Consider the following 14741-nt stretch of genomic DNA (forward strand, 5'->3'; position numbering starts at 1 on the left):
AGTCTGCGCGAGTCCGTTGAGCGAGACGGGTGTTTTTTCCAAATTTTCCGTGCAAAAGGATAAAAATTGTGAATTAAAAGATTTGCAGGGCAAATCTAAATTAAATTTAAAAAAATACTGGTAAATGCCAACAAATTCAACGTGTACGGAATTAATTTTGAGTGGGAGACGACGAGAAAATTTTAAGGAGAAAGAAGAAAAAACAGCGCCCATTAATGTTTTTTTCTCCATTCTCATTGATTCTTTGCGTACAACTCCTTGTTCTTGAAAAAAAAAGAAAAAAAATTAAAAAAAATACATTCATAAAGTGTTTCGAACCACAACAAAATCGAATTGGATTCTCAACATCAAGAACAAAATCAAGGACAATTTTTCCAAAATGTCCCAATACAGGATACACATTTACTGACGTACCCTTGTACTATTACTGACGAGAATTTTGGAATATTGATTTTTGTTCTCGTTGTGCTATGGTTGTGATGTTGTGCGGAAATGGTCCATTTTTAAATAATTTTTTTGAATTTAAGACATTCTAAGGACATTTTAAGAGACTACACTTTATTTATGAAAGTCTGCAAGTCGAGTTTTTAATTACAAATCTAGTTTGAATATACAAGTTTAATGAGTTAATGAAAGTGAAAGCAAATTAAATTCTTCTGTTTTTATTTTCGTATGCGTGTTCTGGTTTTTGTGATGTATCATTTCCAGTTTTGTTATTTTCGAAAAAGTGCCTTGTTATCAATCAATAATTAAAACTTAATTAAAATTGTAATACTCGGAAAACATCATGCATAAATCGGTCAAATTAGTTCATTGAATGTTTGCAACTGACGGCGATACAATCAAATGCCACAAGAAAATTAAGATATTTTACGATGATAAATAGTACTCAAGTGTCTAAAGTCAAGTATGTGCATTTGCTAAGTATGAAATATTATACGAAAGTGGTGCATCATCAGCAAAAATGTCGCTTTTGTTTTGTTTTTAATTTTTTTTAAAGAACAAAGTTCTATTTCAATAGCGAACGAGTCCATCAGAATTAGAAGACTTAAAGTGCATCATCGTATTAATTAAACACTCTTGTTCTCTGCTTCCTTTCTTTATGTTTTTTTGTTACTGCATATTTATTTTTTTTTGCTATGTAAAATTTTTAAACCGCTATTGAATGCGAATAAACGTGCAAAAAGAGGACAGAAGTGTAATCCATGAGTCATTCAGAATTCTTCAGAACTTTTTTGACGAGTAACATTTGAAGAAGGGTTTTTATGAAGTACCAAACGGAAGAGCTCTAAAACTTGAAGAAGCTCTCAAAAAGAGACTCTTAAAGAGCGATTAAAATCTTATTTGACACAACTTCTCCCTCATAATTGCTAAAAACTCCTTTTTAGTTATTGCACTTTTTATAGAGAGCAGAGCAAATGTTATTTGTAGAGCAAAAACAAAACAAACGCAAAATGACGGATTAATATCTTAAGCAAAGGTGACATCGAGGTATATTGCGGTTTTTTACTTAATTTAATGTTACAAAGAAACGAAACCAACTGGAAATCATTTCACGGATTACAAAGGTGTGTTCAACTGATTTCCGTCTGTTTCTTTGAGTTGAATTCTAAAACTCTTCCCGGTAAACGAGTTCTTATCTCCAAACATTCTTGTTTTTTTTTGTTATTGTTATAAAGTAATGAGATAGGTTATGAATTTACATGTAACATGTCAGTCCATTCAAGTAAATCTTATCAACTTGAACAATACGCAGCAGCATCCACACAACAATGCCGGTTGATTGTTTATTTTTCTCTGTCAATTTAAATCAAAGAGGAGTCTTATGAATGAAATGGAACAAAGTCTACAAAAGTGTGAAATTGGTGATTTTACGGTAATATGTTTTTTGACTTCAGCTTACGAGTGTCGATGACTTTTCGCATATTTTTTTAAACTTAAATTTGTACTCGAAATTCCAAATGCAATTAAAATTCTAAACTAGTTTTGATGTGTTCATTGAGTTCATCAACAACAAAAATGCATCTCAATGCAGCACTAATTTTAATGTATTACACACTTTATTACTTTTCTTATCTTGTCTTTTTTCCTTCACTTTACATAACTGCTATAAATAATAAATAATCATTATTATTATTATTCTGGCGCGGTGCTTGTACGACGTTTAGTTGAACAACAAACAAGTAATCGTAACAAAACAAAATGTTTCTACACAAGGCAAAAGTGAATATGATCTTGGAAAATTGTGATGCGTGTCTTTAATTTAAAATAAAAGCGCGTTTATTGTGAAAAAAAATGCAATCGTTTTTGTGTATTTGAGAAAAAAAAGACATTTTTTAATACAAAAAACCATTTGTCTTGGAAATTTTTTCAAATCTATGGAAGAAGAGACTATTCAAGCGAGAAATTTTTTTCTTAAAGAGTTGTATGTTCGAACAAACATTGGTTTCTGTCTTGTCTTATGATTTTGGTGCATTGTTTTAAAATATGTGAAACGCAGTTAAAGATTAATTGGTTCATCGTAAATGATGCAAAAAGTAATTATAACGAGTGATGACAACACATAGCGAAGTCTAAAGTATTCCAAGTAAAATAGTTTCATGGCACGCCACTGCACGAATGTCAAAAGCATGTAAACGATACTCCTCTCGATAGTTCTTCTCATCATTCCCTCTACAACATTTACTAAAGATAGGCAAGAAAAAATGGGAGAAGATACAATTACTTCTTTTGTACAGTTGTTTTGTTCAAATATGGCATTGGAGTCATTGTGATTTCTTTAGACTCGTTTCAGAAATCTCAAGATAAAAAACAAATTCAAATAATTAATTTAAGTCATCAATAAATTATAAAAATTTTTGAAGTAATCTTTTTAATTATCCTAGACTTTACCTATCCGGTTACTCGTGGATACAAAAGTCAACTAGTCAACTTTTCGCGTTTGTGCGAAATTTATCTGAAAATCATACAAAAAGCTACTGAGAGTATTCTTTTTTCGAAGAAACGACCTTTTTATTAACCTTTGACACGCGATTCTATGCTAGAACTGAAATGAAGTTGTCGTAGATTTATTTTTGGCACTGTGAAATATAGAGCAAAATTGTTCTTCTTGAGACAATTAACACATTTGAATTATGTTAAAATAAGGCACACAAAACGCAACACGAGTTAGTTGGCACGAAAAGGCACTGTGTGAATTTTAATGTGGTGAAATGGAGTGTCATCAACTGAGTTGTAAGGATTTTGCGGTTTTAAAAGACCAATTAAGGTCTCATTTACATGTATTAATCAGTAGTTCAATACGCACTCTTCCATCCGTGTATATGAAATTTATCAATAAAACAAAAGTATAAATTGAAACAGCATGATCCGGCACTTTTTACGGTCTATTTGACTATGAACTGCGTTAGAACGAATATTGTTGAAACATGTTAATTGTGAAGAGGAGGCAATTATCGTTTGTACTTCACATAAGAAAATTATGTTATTTTTTTTATTTTATTTTGTGTGTATTCGGTTTAATAAAAAGGTCTCCGCACCCAAAAAAACGTTTCTTGAAAATATGATTTTTTTTAATAAAGTCATGAGTATGTATATGTTTTGTTGTCTTTTTATAGAAATGATTCAAAGAACAGAAATTAGACTGTCTGATGGATTTGTTCAAATCAATTCAGTTAAGTTTTTTGTTGTGGTTTGTCTACGCGCAATATGTCGTAGCAACGGTTTTAATGTTTACTCTCACAAAAACACTCAAAATTAGGTCCATACAATGGTTGTTCCAAGTTATGTTTCGCGATACCAATTAAACAATAATTACACTTTCGATTGCAAGCCTTGGTTTCTTACACGCTTCTCTTATATTGTCTTTTTCGTACGTTTAGGTACCGCATGTTTCAAACTACAGTCGAGTGATTCATTTAATTATTAATTAAAAAGCATTATTACTTCGGCTAATCAATCAACACCGAAAATTGAAAAGAAAAACATGAAATATTGAATTCGACGGGTCGATAAAAAAATTAACGTACACAAACACGAATCACAGTGAATTATTCATAAGTGCTTGACGAATAAATCTAAAAGTTTAGCACGGAGTTTTAGTGCCATTTTGAAGGAAAAATCATGAGTACACCAACACAACCAACACCTCCAAACGGCCCACCGCCGGTGCCACCAACGAAACCCGTTCTCTCTTCACCTGGCAGCTACATGGCAAACTTTTCCACAGCCACACCAACTGCCGGAATTCACAACTCAAACAAACAACATGAAAAGCCAGCGATTGCAGCGAGACCAATTCCACCGCCAACTTTACCAAAATATTCATCGAGTTTCACAAAGGCTGATGCTCCATCAATTCCTGGCGCAAAAATTGATAGACTCGAAAGAGAAAAGGTGCGACTCTAGACTTTGTTTCTTTTTATATAGCTAAAACGAAAAAAAAACTGTTCATACCATTTAGACACTTTTTCTTGCTTTTATTTTCAAACTCAAATTTTATTACACACATAAATATTTCGCACTTACCGTCATATTTTCATCATCAATTACATGTAGAACTGGAACTGTTTTAATTGGCAAATTTATGCCTTTAATCATCTTTTATTAATTGATCGTTACTTATATTTCATTTTGTTATTAGGGCTCTTAACTCTTGAAATATCTTAAATGTGTATTTTTTTTTATTAAAAATTTGTTTATTTTGATGTTGTGTATATTGTTGTTTGAATGCAAAGTAAATCCCACTAAATTTGTAAGAGATAATTAGTTCAATTACCATCCATAGGACGCCAAGATCTTACCCCCAAACTTCTTCTAATTAATTTATTATTTCACTTTGCGTTTCTTCAAAAATGAACGCTTGATCACATGAATCAGCGTTCTATTTAATTAACCGCCATCATTAATCGTTTGTTGTTATACGATGCAAAATCAACTTTAGTTCCATCTTTGGTTGTTGTGGAAAAGAATGGATCATAAAAATTTACAATAATAAAAAAATGACAAAAATCGTAAAAAGTTTCAAATTACCTTCACTGCGATCGTGCATCACGTTTGTTGATTGCACTGCTACAGGTTACCTTCCTAAAAATAATAACATAAACAAAAAAATATTTCATAAAAGAATTTTGATGAACTAGCGGAAAAACTGTGACATTGTTACTTTTCGTAAATAACCACAAGAAACAAGCATTTTTTAAAATAAAAATATGACTCAAAGCCATGACTTTATTTATTTTTTTAATGGCACAATTACTTGGTTTACTTCAGAAATACAAAAAAAAGACGTCTGAGAATTTATTTTCGGAAGCGGCAAATGCATTTTGGTGTCTCCCTTGAAGTTCAATTTCTTTGCACTCGTGTAAGAAGCACGTTTTCTTATATTTATAGTTTTTATTATTGTTTAAGATACGCCTACACATCGATATTTGCTCTTGAATATCATGGAGTTTGAAACAGAATAATATAAAGTTTGAATAAATTCATGTGATATTTAATCAAAAATTCTAATAGTTTCTTATAAAAGACGTTTTTGAAGTTTCTTCACCGGTCTCTAACTGAATAAATTCACAAACATCATTTTCTATCAAATGTTATAGATCAGAATGCGCTGAATATTTCAATAGACGTAGGTGTGCAATGCGTCTCTTGTGCCTATATGGCAGTTTTAAACACGGTCTTATATTATATTTTCATTGATAGACATCACACTTAATTCTTGTGTCGATTGAATGCTCGATGATAATGATGCCACAACTCATCGTAGTAGTGCACGAGCACGAATCTCTTGTAATCTCTCTTTCACTTCCTGCTTCACTAATAACAAGAATCATGTCTTGTTCATCCGATTAACAAAATTTTCCCGTTCACTCTAACATGTTTTTTCACCTTCTGACAAAACCTTTGACACGAAACTTGATTGAAATTTTTATAGGAGGGTATCGGCGGTTCTTATCGCCTTACAAGTTTAGACCGTTTGGCCGCCCGTCAACGCATTCTCGAACAAAATAACGGTTTGGGCAGTGTCCAACTTGCGAGGGACCAACAAGATATTGTCGCCCAAAAGAATGGCCAAAACGGGTATCATCGTGAGACAAATGGTGGCGGTATTCCTTCTATTTCCTCTCCCATTATTTCTTCCACTACCAATAGTAATGGAACGACAAATAACCATATCTCGGGTAACGGTGGCGGGAGTACGCTGTCAAGTGGGGTAAGTTTTTCAGTTTTTTTTATTTGCATTTTTTTCTTATTATTATTTGATTTCCTTTAAATGGAGTGTGTGTGTTTTGAGGCTATTTTTATCGTTAGTTTTATTTATATTTAAATATTCTTATAACTTGTATTAAAATATTATTTAATTAATTTTAATTTAAATTAGGCGATTAAATTTAATTTTTCAGTTTCATGATTTTTCTATCAAAAAATATATTAATTTTCCATTTATCTTCGATAAAATCAAAGGTGACAAAAATTGAAATTTAAAATTTAATCGTCTTAGAGACCAAAAAATTTACCTAGAAATCTAGTTTATTTTTTGCTATACTTACTAGACATCCATCGCATGGCAGATTCTGCTATTTTTAGTCGCGCATCCAATATCAAAGTATGACAACGATAACATTGTATGCTTTGATAACAAATAACAATTAATATGTGCAAACAACGCTAATGATTCAAAGAAAGCCCTTATAGTATGACCGATAAAACTCAGATAAAACTTTCTATTTCGCTGTACACGCAATTCAGCTTTGCAAATCGATCGATTACCACTGTCGATATAAAAAATTTATGACTTCAGTGGATACGTCAAATTGAATCCGTATATGTTAATAGAGAAAATCGATTACCTATAAAAGTGTACCAACTGATAAAAGACGAAACTGATACACATAAAAACAAGCAACAAGTAATGTTCAACTGAAAATAATGAGACGCGACTTTTCTTGGTGTCCTAAGGCTATTATAGTTTCTTCGTATAATTTTTATAATGAATAAATAACGGACACCATTCAAGACACCTTTAAGTAACAGTTTTTTTTAAATCTTGTTATAAAATTACTTTCTGCTAGCAAGCAAATAGCAAAATTTCGAAGTCGAAGCTTTAAGGTTTCTTACTATAAATTTTTGCAAGGTGCAAAAAGGAGATTATTATTATCTTTGAACTGCTTGTCACTACTTAATCGGTTAATCTAATAATAGTAAAAGTTTTGCATATTATTTTTTAGATTCTTGACAGGTTATTTTGGTCTAAAGATATGTTTTCAAAGCATGTTCGCACGTGTTTCTAGTTTTTACACTTAATTTTTCTTATGATTTCCTTAATTTTAATTTCGTTATTTTTTGTTTTTTTAAACTTTCAGTTACAATCTAAGCGTGAGATGTTCTTCAAAAATGAACAAATTCAAAGTCCTGCAGGGCCTCCGCCAGTTCCACCAACTACAAATAATCACAATACCCCTGCAAATGCCCCTCAGTTGGTCCAAATAAAAACGGTAGGTCCTTCACATGAAAAACACACAGACAATTCAGTTTTCTTTTCATTTCATCCTCATTTCTAACGTTATTGTTTTATTGAAAAAATTGACACAAAAATCACAGACATCATCAACAACAATCACCGGAACAAACAATACATTTGTCACAAATGAAAAATATCAGCCATTATCGTCCACGAATAATCATCATAATAATGCAAATGATACTAACAAGTCGGCAATGTTGAATAATTTGAGCACTTTTATTAAGCAGGAGGCGAAGGGTAACGGTCACCTCGAGAACGGACACGATTCGAACAAAATTGCAAGTGAGAGGCACGAAAAAGAGAAGTCCGTCGTTAAGGCAAAGCCCAAAGAACTCGATGGGTACGTCGGTTTCGCAAACTTGCCTAATCAGGTGTACCGAAAGGCAGTAAAGAAAGGATTTGAATTTACATTGATGGTTGTCGGTGAGTATATTAAATACAATTTAAAAAATTCAACAAGTATTTAACACGAAATATTTTAAACAGGTGAATCGGGTCTCGGAAAATCCACTCTCATCAATTCCATGTTTTTGACGGACATTTATAACGCTGATGTTCATCCAGGTCCGTCATTCCGTGTAAAGAAGACCGTCAATGTGGAATCAACAAAAGTGGTGCTCAAGGAAAATGGCGTGAATCTCACTCTAAATGTAGTCGATACTCCTGGATTTGGCGATGCAGTCGATAACAGCAACTGTTGGGCTCCTATCATCGATTTTATTGAGTCCAAGTATGAGGAATATTTAACGGCAGAATCACGTGTTCACCGTAAAGCCATGTCCGACAGTCGCGTTCATTGTTGTTTGTACTTTATTGCGCCATCTGGTCATGGACTAAAGCCATTAGATGTAGAATTTATGCAACGAGTCTGCGACAAAGTTAACATTATTCCTGTTATAGCCAAAGCTGACACAATGACACCGGAAGAGGTTCAAATGTTTAAAAAACAGGTAATTTCTCAAGTCAAACAACGAGCTGAGGTCGATTCCAAACTATTTTTTTTCGACAATTTTTAGATCTTAAACGAAATTGCACAACACAAAATAAAAATTTATGACTTCCCCGAGCCACTAGAAGATGAAGAAGAGGCAAAGGTTATGCGTCAACTTAGACAACGAGTTCCCTTCGCGGTCGTTGGAGCCAATACTGTAATCGAAGTAGAAGGTGGCAAAAAAGTTCGCGGTCGTCGCTATCCGTGGGGCGTTGCTGAAGGTAAATCTTGTTATTAAAATCGTTCTCAAATAATTTTAATTAAAATTATTTTTCATGATAGTGGAGAACTTGGAACATTGCGATTTTATTGCTCTTCGTAACATGGTCATCCGCACGCACTTGCAGGATCTAAAAGAAGTAACAAATAACGTGCACTACGAAAATTACAGATGTCGCAAATTGGCTGGACTCGGAGCCGATGGCAAAGGAAAGACATCAAACAAGTAAGTGTAAATCTTGACTGCGATTTTGTTTGATTTAATTTTGGCTTCTTTCAAACGCACTCTAATGTATGTAATAACTCACAAAAGAACAGTTTAATTTGTTCCTTCGAACTTTAATTTGAACCTTTTTGTGTTAACATATTCAACGTTGTCGTCCAAATATCATGTAAAAATGACTGCAACGAGTACGGTTTAGACATTTTCTCTGTTTTTCATATATGTTCACTAATCGCCCATAAGCCCTCCCGATAAAAAAAATTGTCTGAAATAAGTGTTTTCTTTGTTTCTTTTTCCAAAAAACTTGTCACTATCACCTTAAAAATCAAAAACATTAAAAATAAAACAGTAATGTCGCCAATCAAGGGGTAATAAACTCGTTTATGACCGTTTGGTAAGTCTTATAACTCGTAGAAAATTGCCTGATTTATGCCATATTAGAATCTTTTGTTGAGTTTATACCTCTATCTGTCAAACCATGATTTGATTTCCGAAATTTTATCGTAGAGCCCTTCACGCATAAATTTCTGCCTTTAGTTGCAGATTTTTTGCACATGATTTATTTTTATTTTTTGTTCAGCAAAGCGTTCATCTACCCTGAACTCAATCAGCGTAGTGTTATTACAAAGATTTACTAATTTTGTTTCTTTTTACGAAAAGGAATCCATTGGCTCAAATGGAAGAAGAAAAACGAGAGCACGAGGCAAAGATGAAAAAAATGGAAGCCGAAATGGAGCAAGTGTTCGAGATGAAAGTAAAAGAAAAGAAACAAAAGTTAAAGGATTCCGAACTTGAGTTGACGCGACGTCATGAGGAACGTAAAAAGGTTTGTAGTTGGTTTCGTAGTCGCTAGAAAAAACTTAGACACTTATTTTTATTATTTATGCAGGCCCTTGAATTACAAATTCGTGAGCTGGAAGAGCGCAAAAAAGCATTCGAACAAGAGAGAATTGAATGGGAACAAGCTAACGGCGTTACTTTAGATGAATTGAGACGCAAGAGTTTAGAAGCAAACAGCAAAGAGTAAGTACTACCATCAACTATTTTTTCCTTGTTGTAATTCACATGTCGTGATTCTTTCGAGATTTATTTAGTAATGAAAAAAATATTAACACTCTTGTTTGGTGGTGTTTTTTATTCGCTTGACCGTTAATTGAGTTAAAGTTTTTTATTATAACAAGATAGCTTCCAAAAATATTCTGGGAAACAAATTACTGGGATATAATAAGAAGTTTAATTATATTAATGGGGACGATTTCAACTAACAATATTATGCTCATTTCATCATTCTTGTTTATAAAATCATTCTTATTTTATTTATCTAAATCTACTATTTACTAAAACTTGTTCGATGTAGTTTGTCATGCTCATATTCGGTGTCATTTCATTGCATTTTCCTGTTCATAAAAATTAAATAATTTAGTTTTATTATAATGTATTTTTCTATTTTTCATATTTTATTTGGTTATTTCATTTATTCCTCTAAAATTACCATAAATTTCTCACTTTTCATATAATATTTTCTTTCAAATGTCAAAAATAAAGTTTAAATAAAGTGAAAAAGTCCTGCGACAGTGGTTATAGTTCTCACTCTAAGAATAATTTCAATCGATCTCTATATATCGAGTAGATTATTATAACTTTAACATACATTTCATAACTCGTATTTTATTTCTTCAAAAAACAAACTTCAGACGACCATTATATTGCTGGGCGAGAGTAAGTAGAATCAAAAATCGGTCATTATCGCACGTTTCTTGCTTTTTTATTTTGTAAAAATAAACGATATATTAAATAATAAGCGCTTTTAGCTTCCGATTCGTTTATGCGATAGAGGGTTTCGCACCTTTAAATATTTAATTGAATAAAATTGTACAAAGTACCTAAATAAATAGCTCAACTCTCATAACTTCCCTCAAATAACTGGTCGATTTTTGCTTCTACTTCCTTTATCACCTTCATATCCCATCCAACATTCCACCAAACTTCGAAGAAAATTCCAATAAATTCTAAGAATTTCCGTAACGTAACATGAAACCGATGAAATTTTCCAACAGGACAATGGATAACGGTGGCGAAGCAAAGCATCGTCGCGGATTTGGATCACTTTTGCGACGTCATACGAGTTTCGGTGCGCCCGATACAACACATTCGCATCAACCACACACACAAAAGTCGTTTGATAATCTCTAAACACCCAATTAAAATGTATACCAATTGTCTGTCAATTTTGTAAAAACAAAATCATACTAAATCGCTTGACGTCGTCGATGTGAGGAAATTCATAGACAAAGTAATAAAAGGCAAAATTTCTATTTTTTTTTTGTTCCGTAGAAAAACTTTTTTTTCTCACGTATTTTTGTAAATTAAAAAATTAAAGTATATCAGTGTCTTTTTCTGGAAATACTTTTTAGATTCAATTAGACTTCAGTGTGTTCTGTCCTGTCATAAGTTATTCTCCTTTTAATGTTGATCGAATGGAAAATTATTCTAAGAATTTATGTTTTTAGTATATTTGTTTTTGTCCCATTACTATGTTTTTATAAAAAATCTTTTACATTTTATCATTCCATTCGTTCATCATTTTGTATATTTTGAAATATATTTTTCATTAATCACATCATTACATTTCAAATTCACGTGTTTTTATTATATCCCAGTTGTGTCCAACGCAAACCAAACAAAAAAAAATTAGAGCAAGTAGATTTTTATGTATGTTGTAAATATCGCTTCAAATCCTACCATAGAATAGTAGTGCTAATTGCTTCAAAAAACGTATTTCATTTCCTTATCATGTAAGTAAATTTTTTATGTACATAATAATAAAACAATAACGAAAACGGTGGTTTAATAATGATGAATTTAATAAAGTAATAATATAATGACTAGGACTGACTATTTTTTTTTATGTAAAAACATAATGACAATATTTATTTATTTTTTTTACGAAAATTTAACAGTATTTTTTCAGTAAGAAAATAACACAGAATAGATTTTTCAAACTAAATTTAAAAAAAGAGTTAATTTTACTAAAAACTGGTGAATAGAATTTTAAAAATTGTATCAAAATTAAAAGAATTGAAAACTTTAGGCTCACGATTTTCGGCGGTGCACCTTTAATATCTTACGCACATTTGATAAATGTCGCTCGTGGCAGACGCAACACAAAACGAAAGGACAATTTAAATGTCATAATCGAGCCAATTTTGGAAGACAACTTACCGGACAAAATTTAGATATAATTCCAATGTTACTTTTTGTTAAATTTATCAATGACTGCTGTTTTTCTATTGAATCATTCACATCTTAATTTGTAATGCTGCATTCTAGATGTTACTTAGCTTTATTGTAGCACGATAAATGTACTTTTGTAGTTTTATGTTTTTTTCATTTTTGGTAAACTTTAAATCTAAGAACATTTGGGCTTACACAATTTTCCTCATATTTGTTTTCAGAACTGTGGATGGTAAAGAAAAAAAAGATAAGAAAAAGAAGGGTTTATTTTAATAAGCAAATGAAAAACCTATTCGACAAAGACGATTTCCCTTCAAATATTTAACGCAAGTCATTTAACTTCAAGTTTTTTTTATATAACAAGATTAATGTAAAGCAAAATAAATATTAGATATAAAAATTATGAACTTACTAGAAAATTATAGTTACTAAAAAAAGAATAAAAAGGAAAAAATCAACTAGTGCAGCCGAAATTAAAGAATTGTAATTTTAGTGTGTGCCATTTTCTAGTGAAAATCAAATTGCAGTTTGGTTTTACATATTTTTTACACCAACTTAATAGTAGCTAAACATAAATGCTCAATGAATTTTCTATTGTAGGTCGATAAGCAAACTATTGATAAACATTTTATTAAACAAAAATCTAGAATGGCTTTCGCAAACGACGAGTTAAGACAAATCAGTAGAAAATTATTTATTTTTCTGTTAGTCAATGATGCATCTTATAAAACTATAAAGACACAAAATAAATAAATACACCGATATTATTATGAAAAAATAAGATGGAAAAATCCATGGTATTTTAAAACAAATAGTTTTTCTTCATCTCGTATCTGAAAGAAATAAATGAATAAATATTAGATTAAAGAGAAGTTATTTTTTGTACCATTTTAAAATAAATAAAAGTATTACCAGAAAAATATACTATTATTGAAGCAATCAGTTTCGTTGTTCCAAAGAAATTTAAATAAAATTTGATTATAAAAAAAACAAATCCCGTTTGAACGAAGCCATATCTCATTGATTACCTGTAAAATTATTTTCTATCAATTATAATACTCGTAAAACTTATGTATTATATTATCTTATCTTACAATTGTGTTTCTAAACGCATGAAAATTTAAAAAAAAAAAAAACAAAAAAAATAAATGTCAGGATTAGGAAATTTAATTTAACATAATACATATGGCCTAAATCATTTTTTATTTACATATATTTATTTTTTCAAAAACGATTAATTCTTGCAACAGCTGCTCTCCGTCTTTGGAAGCAATTTTTCAATTTTTCATCGATTTGTATAATAAAATTTTCAAATCCCGCATACCGAGGCCCGTTCCGGTAATACGAATATCAACGGTGGCTGGAACAAGTTTCAGTACTGACGACCATTTTTTGGTTTAAGTTTACTTTGTTTCTATCCCCAAGGCATTTATAAAAATATTTAAAAGAAAGTAAGTTCATAAAGTTATGTATAAAAAATATTGTTAAATGGAAATTTTGTATAGGCGATAAAATTATGATTTTATATTTTATTTAAAAAGAAACAATGCGTCACATTAAAAGTCTGTTTTGACACTGGAAATTCAAAATGAAACTGTATTAAAATTCGTATTTCTCTTAAGTTTATTATTATGTATTAATATTATATCAAAAAATTAAAAATATAACCTACTAAATATATAAAAAAAACTTAATATTAATGATTATTATTAAATAAAAGTTAAAAACGATAAAAAAATAAATAAATATCCATTGATAATCCAAATCGTGTGTAGTTTCATTGAAAGTTTATCTCAAGTTTGTTCTTCTTTTTTTGGCAGTTGGAGTGCTTCATGGTAAGTTGGAAGTCCATCTGGACATTAAAATATAAGATTAAATCAGAACAATGAAATTAACAACAGTTTAAATACATACCATGGTTCTTTCTGTTTGTATCATCATGTAGAGACTCCACACTATGGTTGCTTGTGGATTCTTCTATTTGAATGCCTTCATTTGTGATTCCGAAAATGTTTGCATTTCCAAATAAAATGTCTGCGTCACTTTGTCGTCGTATCTCTCTTCGTGGGTAACGCACTTCAATTCTTGGCAGCGTGTTGTGTGTATGTCCTTCCATCTGTTCAACCATGCTAATTTGTGTTGTCCAAATTGGCGCATCGGTCCTTGGTACGAAATTCCCATCGGAAGTCCTAATTACATTAACGTTTCTACTTGGCGCTTGTGCCTGCCTTGCCTGTTTTTTACGCTTGGCATCTCGGTGATAACACATAAGACAGACTGTTATGAAATTCGTATGATATCACCGGTGAATCACAAAATAATAAATTCAATGGTAATTAAAAACGAGAAATACTTACGAAACCATCCTGCAAAAATAATAACTCCTAGGAATAGATAACCCAGAACTTCAAAACCCGAATCGGACATTCCCCAAAACAAATGCAGAACTAACCGAAAAATTAATGAATTTCGTTAAAGGCAAAAGTAGGACTGAGTCGCAAAACGATATCAAATCAGATGTATTCAAAAGAGATAAGTTTTGGAGCGCG

General features: G+C 31.2%; 1 protein-coding gene and 1 long non-coding RNA gene across 7 annotated transcripts; one reads left to right on the forward strand and one right to left on the reverse strand.

Moving 5' to 3' along the window:
- The first annotated feature begins 6 nt into the window (after positions 1 to 6).
- On the forward strand, positions 7 to 13013 carry LOC134829746 (septin-7). Of its 6 annotated transcripts, none has more exons than XM_063842985.1 (11): positions 7 to 120; positions 3882 to 4395; positions 5936 to 6214; positions 7365 to 7496; positions 7603 to 7948; positions 8012 to 8475; positions 8542 to 8737; positions 8799 to 8961; positions 9619 to 9784; positions 9848 to 9981; positions 12414 to 13013. In XM_063842985.1, exons 2-11 carry the CDS (start codon positions 4123 to 4125, stop codon positions 12463 to 12465), a joined length of 2205 nt encoding a protein of 734 aa, XP_063699055.1. In that variant the 5' UTR covers positions 7 to 120; positions 3882 to 4122; the 3' UTR covers positions 12466 to 13013. The 6 variants fall into 6 exon arrangements, with proteins under 6 accessions (XP_063699055.1, XP_063699054.1, XP_063699056.1 ...); XM_063842984.1 differs by lacking the exon at positions 12414 to 13013 and adding an exon at positions 11016 to 11322; XM_063842986.1 differs by lacking the exon at positions 12414 to 13013 and adding an exon at positions 11016 to 11320 and having other exon boundaries at positions 7750 to 7948.
- Positions 13014 to 13792: 779 nt separating this feature from the next.
- On the reverse strand, positions 13793 to 14741 carry LOC134831834 (uncharacterized). The gene is made up of 3 exons (XR_010162023.1): positions 14550 to 14741; positions 14107 to 14469; positions 13793 to 14044 (listed from the first exon to the last, which is right to left on the reverse strand). It is a non-coding gene; the product is annotated as an uncharacterized LOC134831834 (long non-coding RNA).

Source organism: Culicoides brevitarsis, chromosome 2 (assembly GCF_036172545.1).
Source record: "Culicoides brevitarsis isolate CSIRO-B50_1 chromosome 2, AGI_CSIRO_Cbre_v1, whole genome shotgun sequence".
Lineage (NCBI taxonomy): Eukaryota > Metazoa > Arthropoda > Insecta > Diptera > Ceratopogonidae > Culicoides > Culicoides brevitarsis.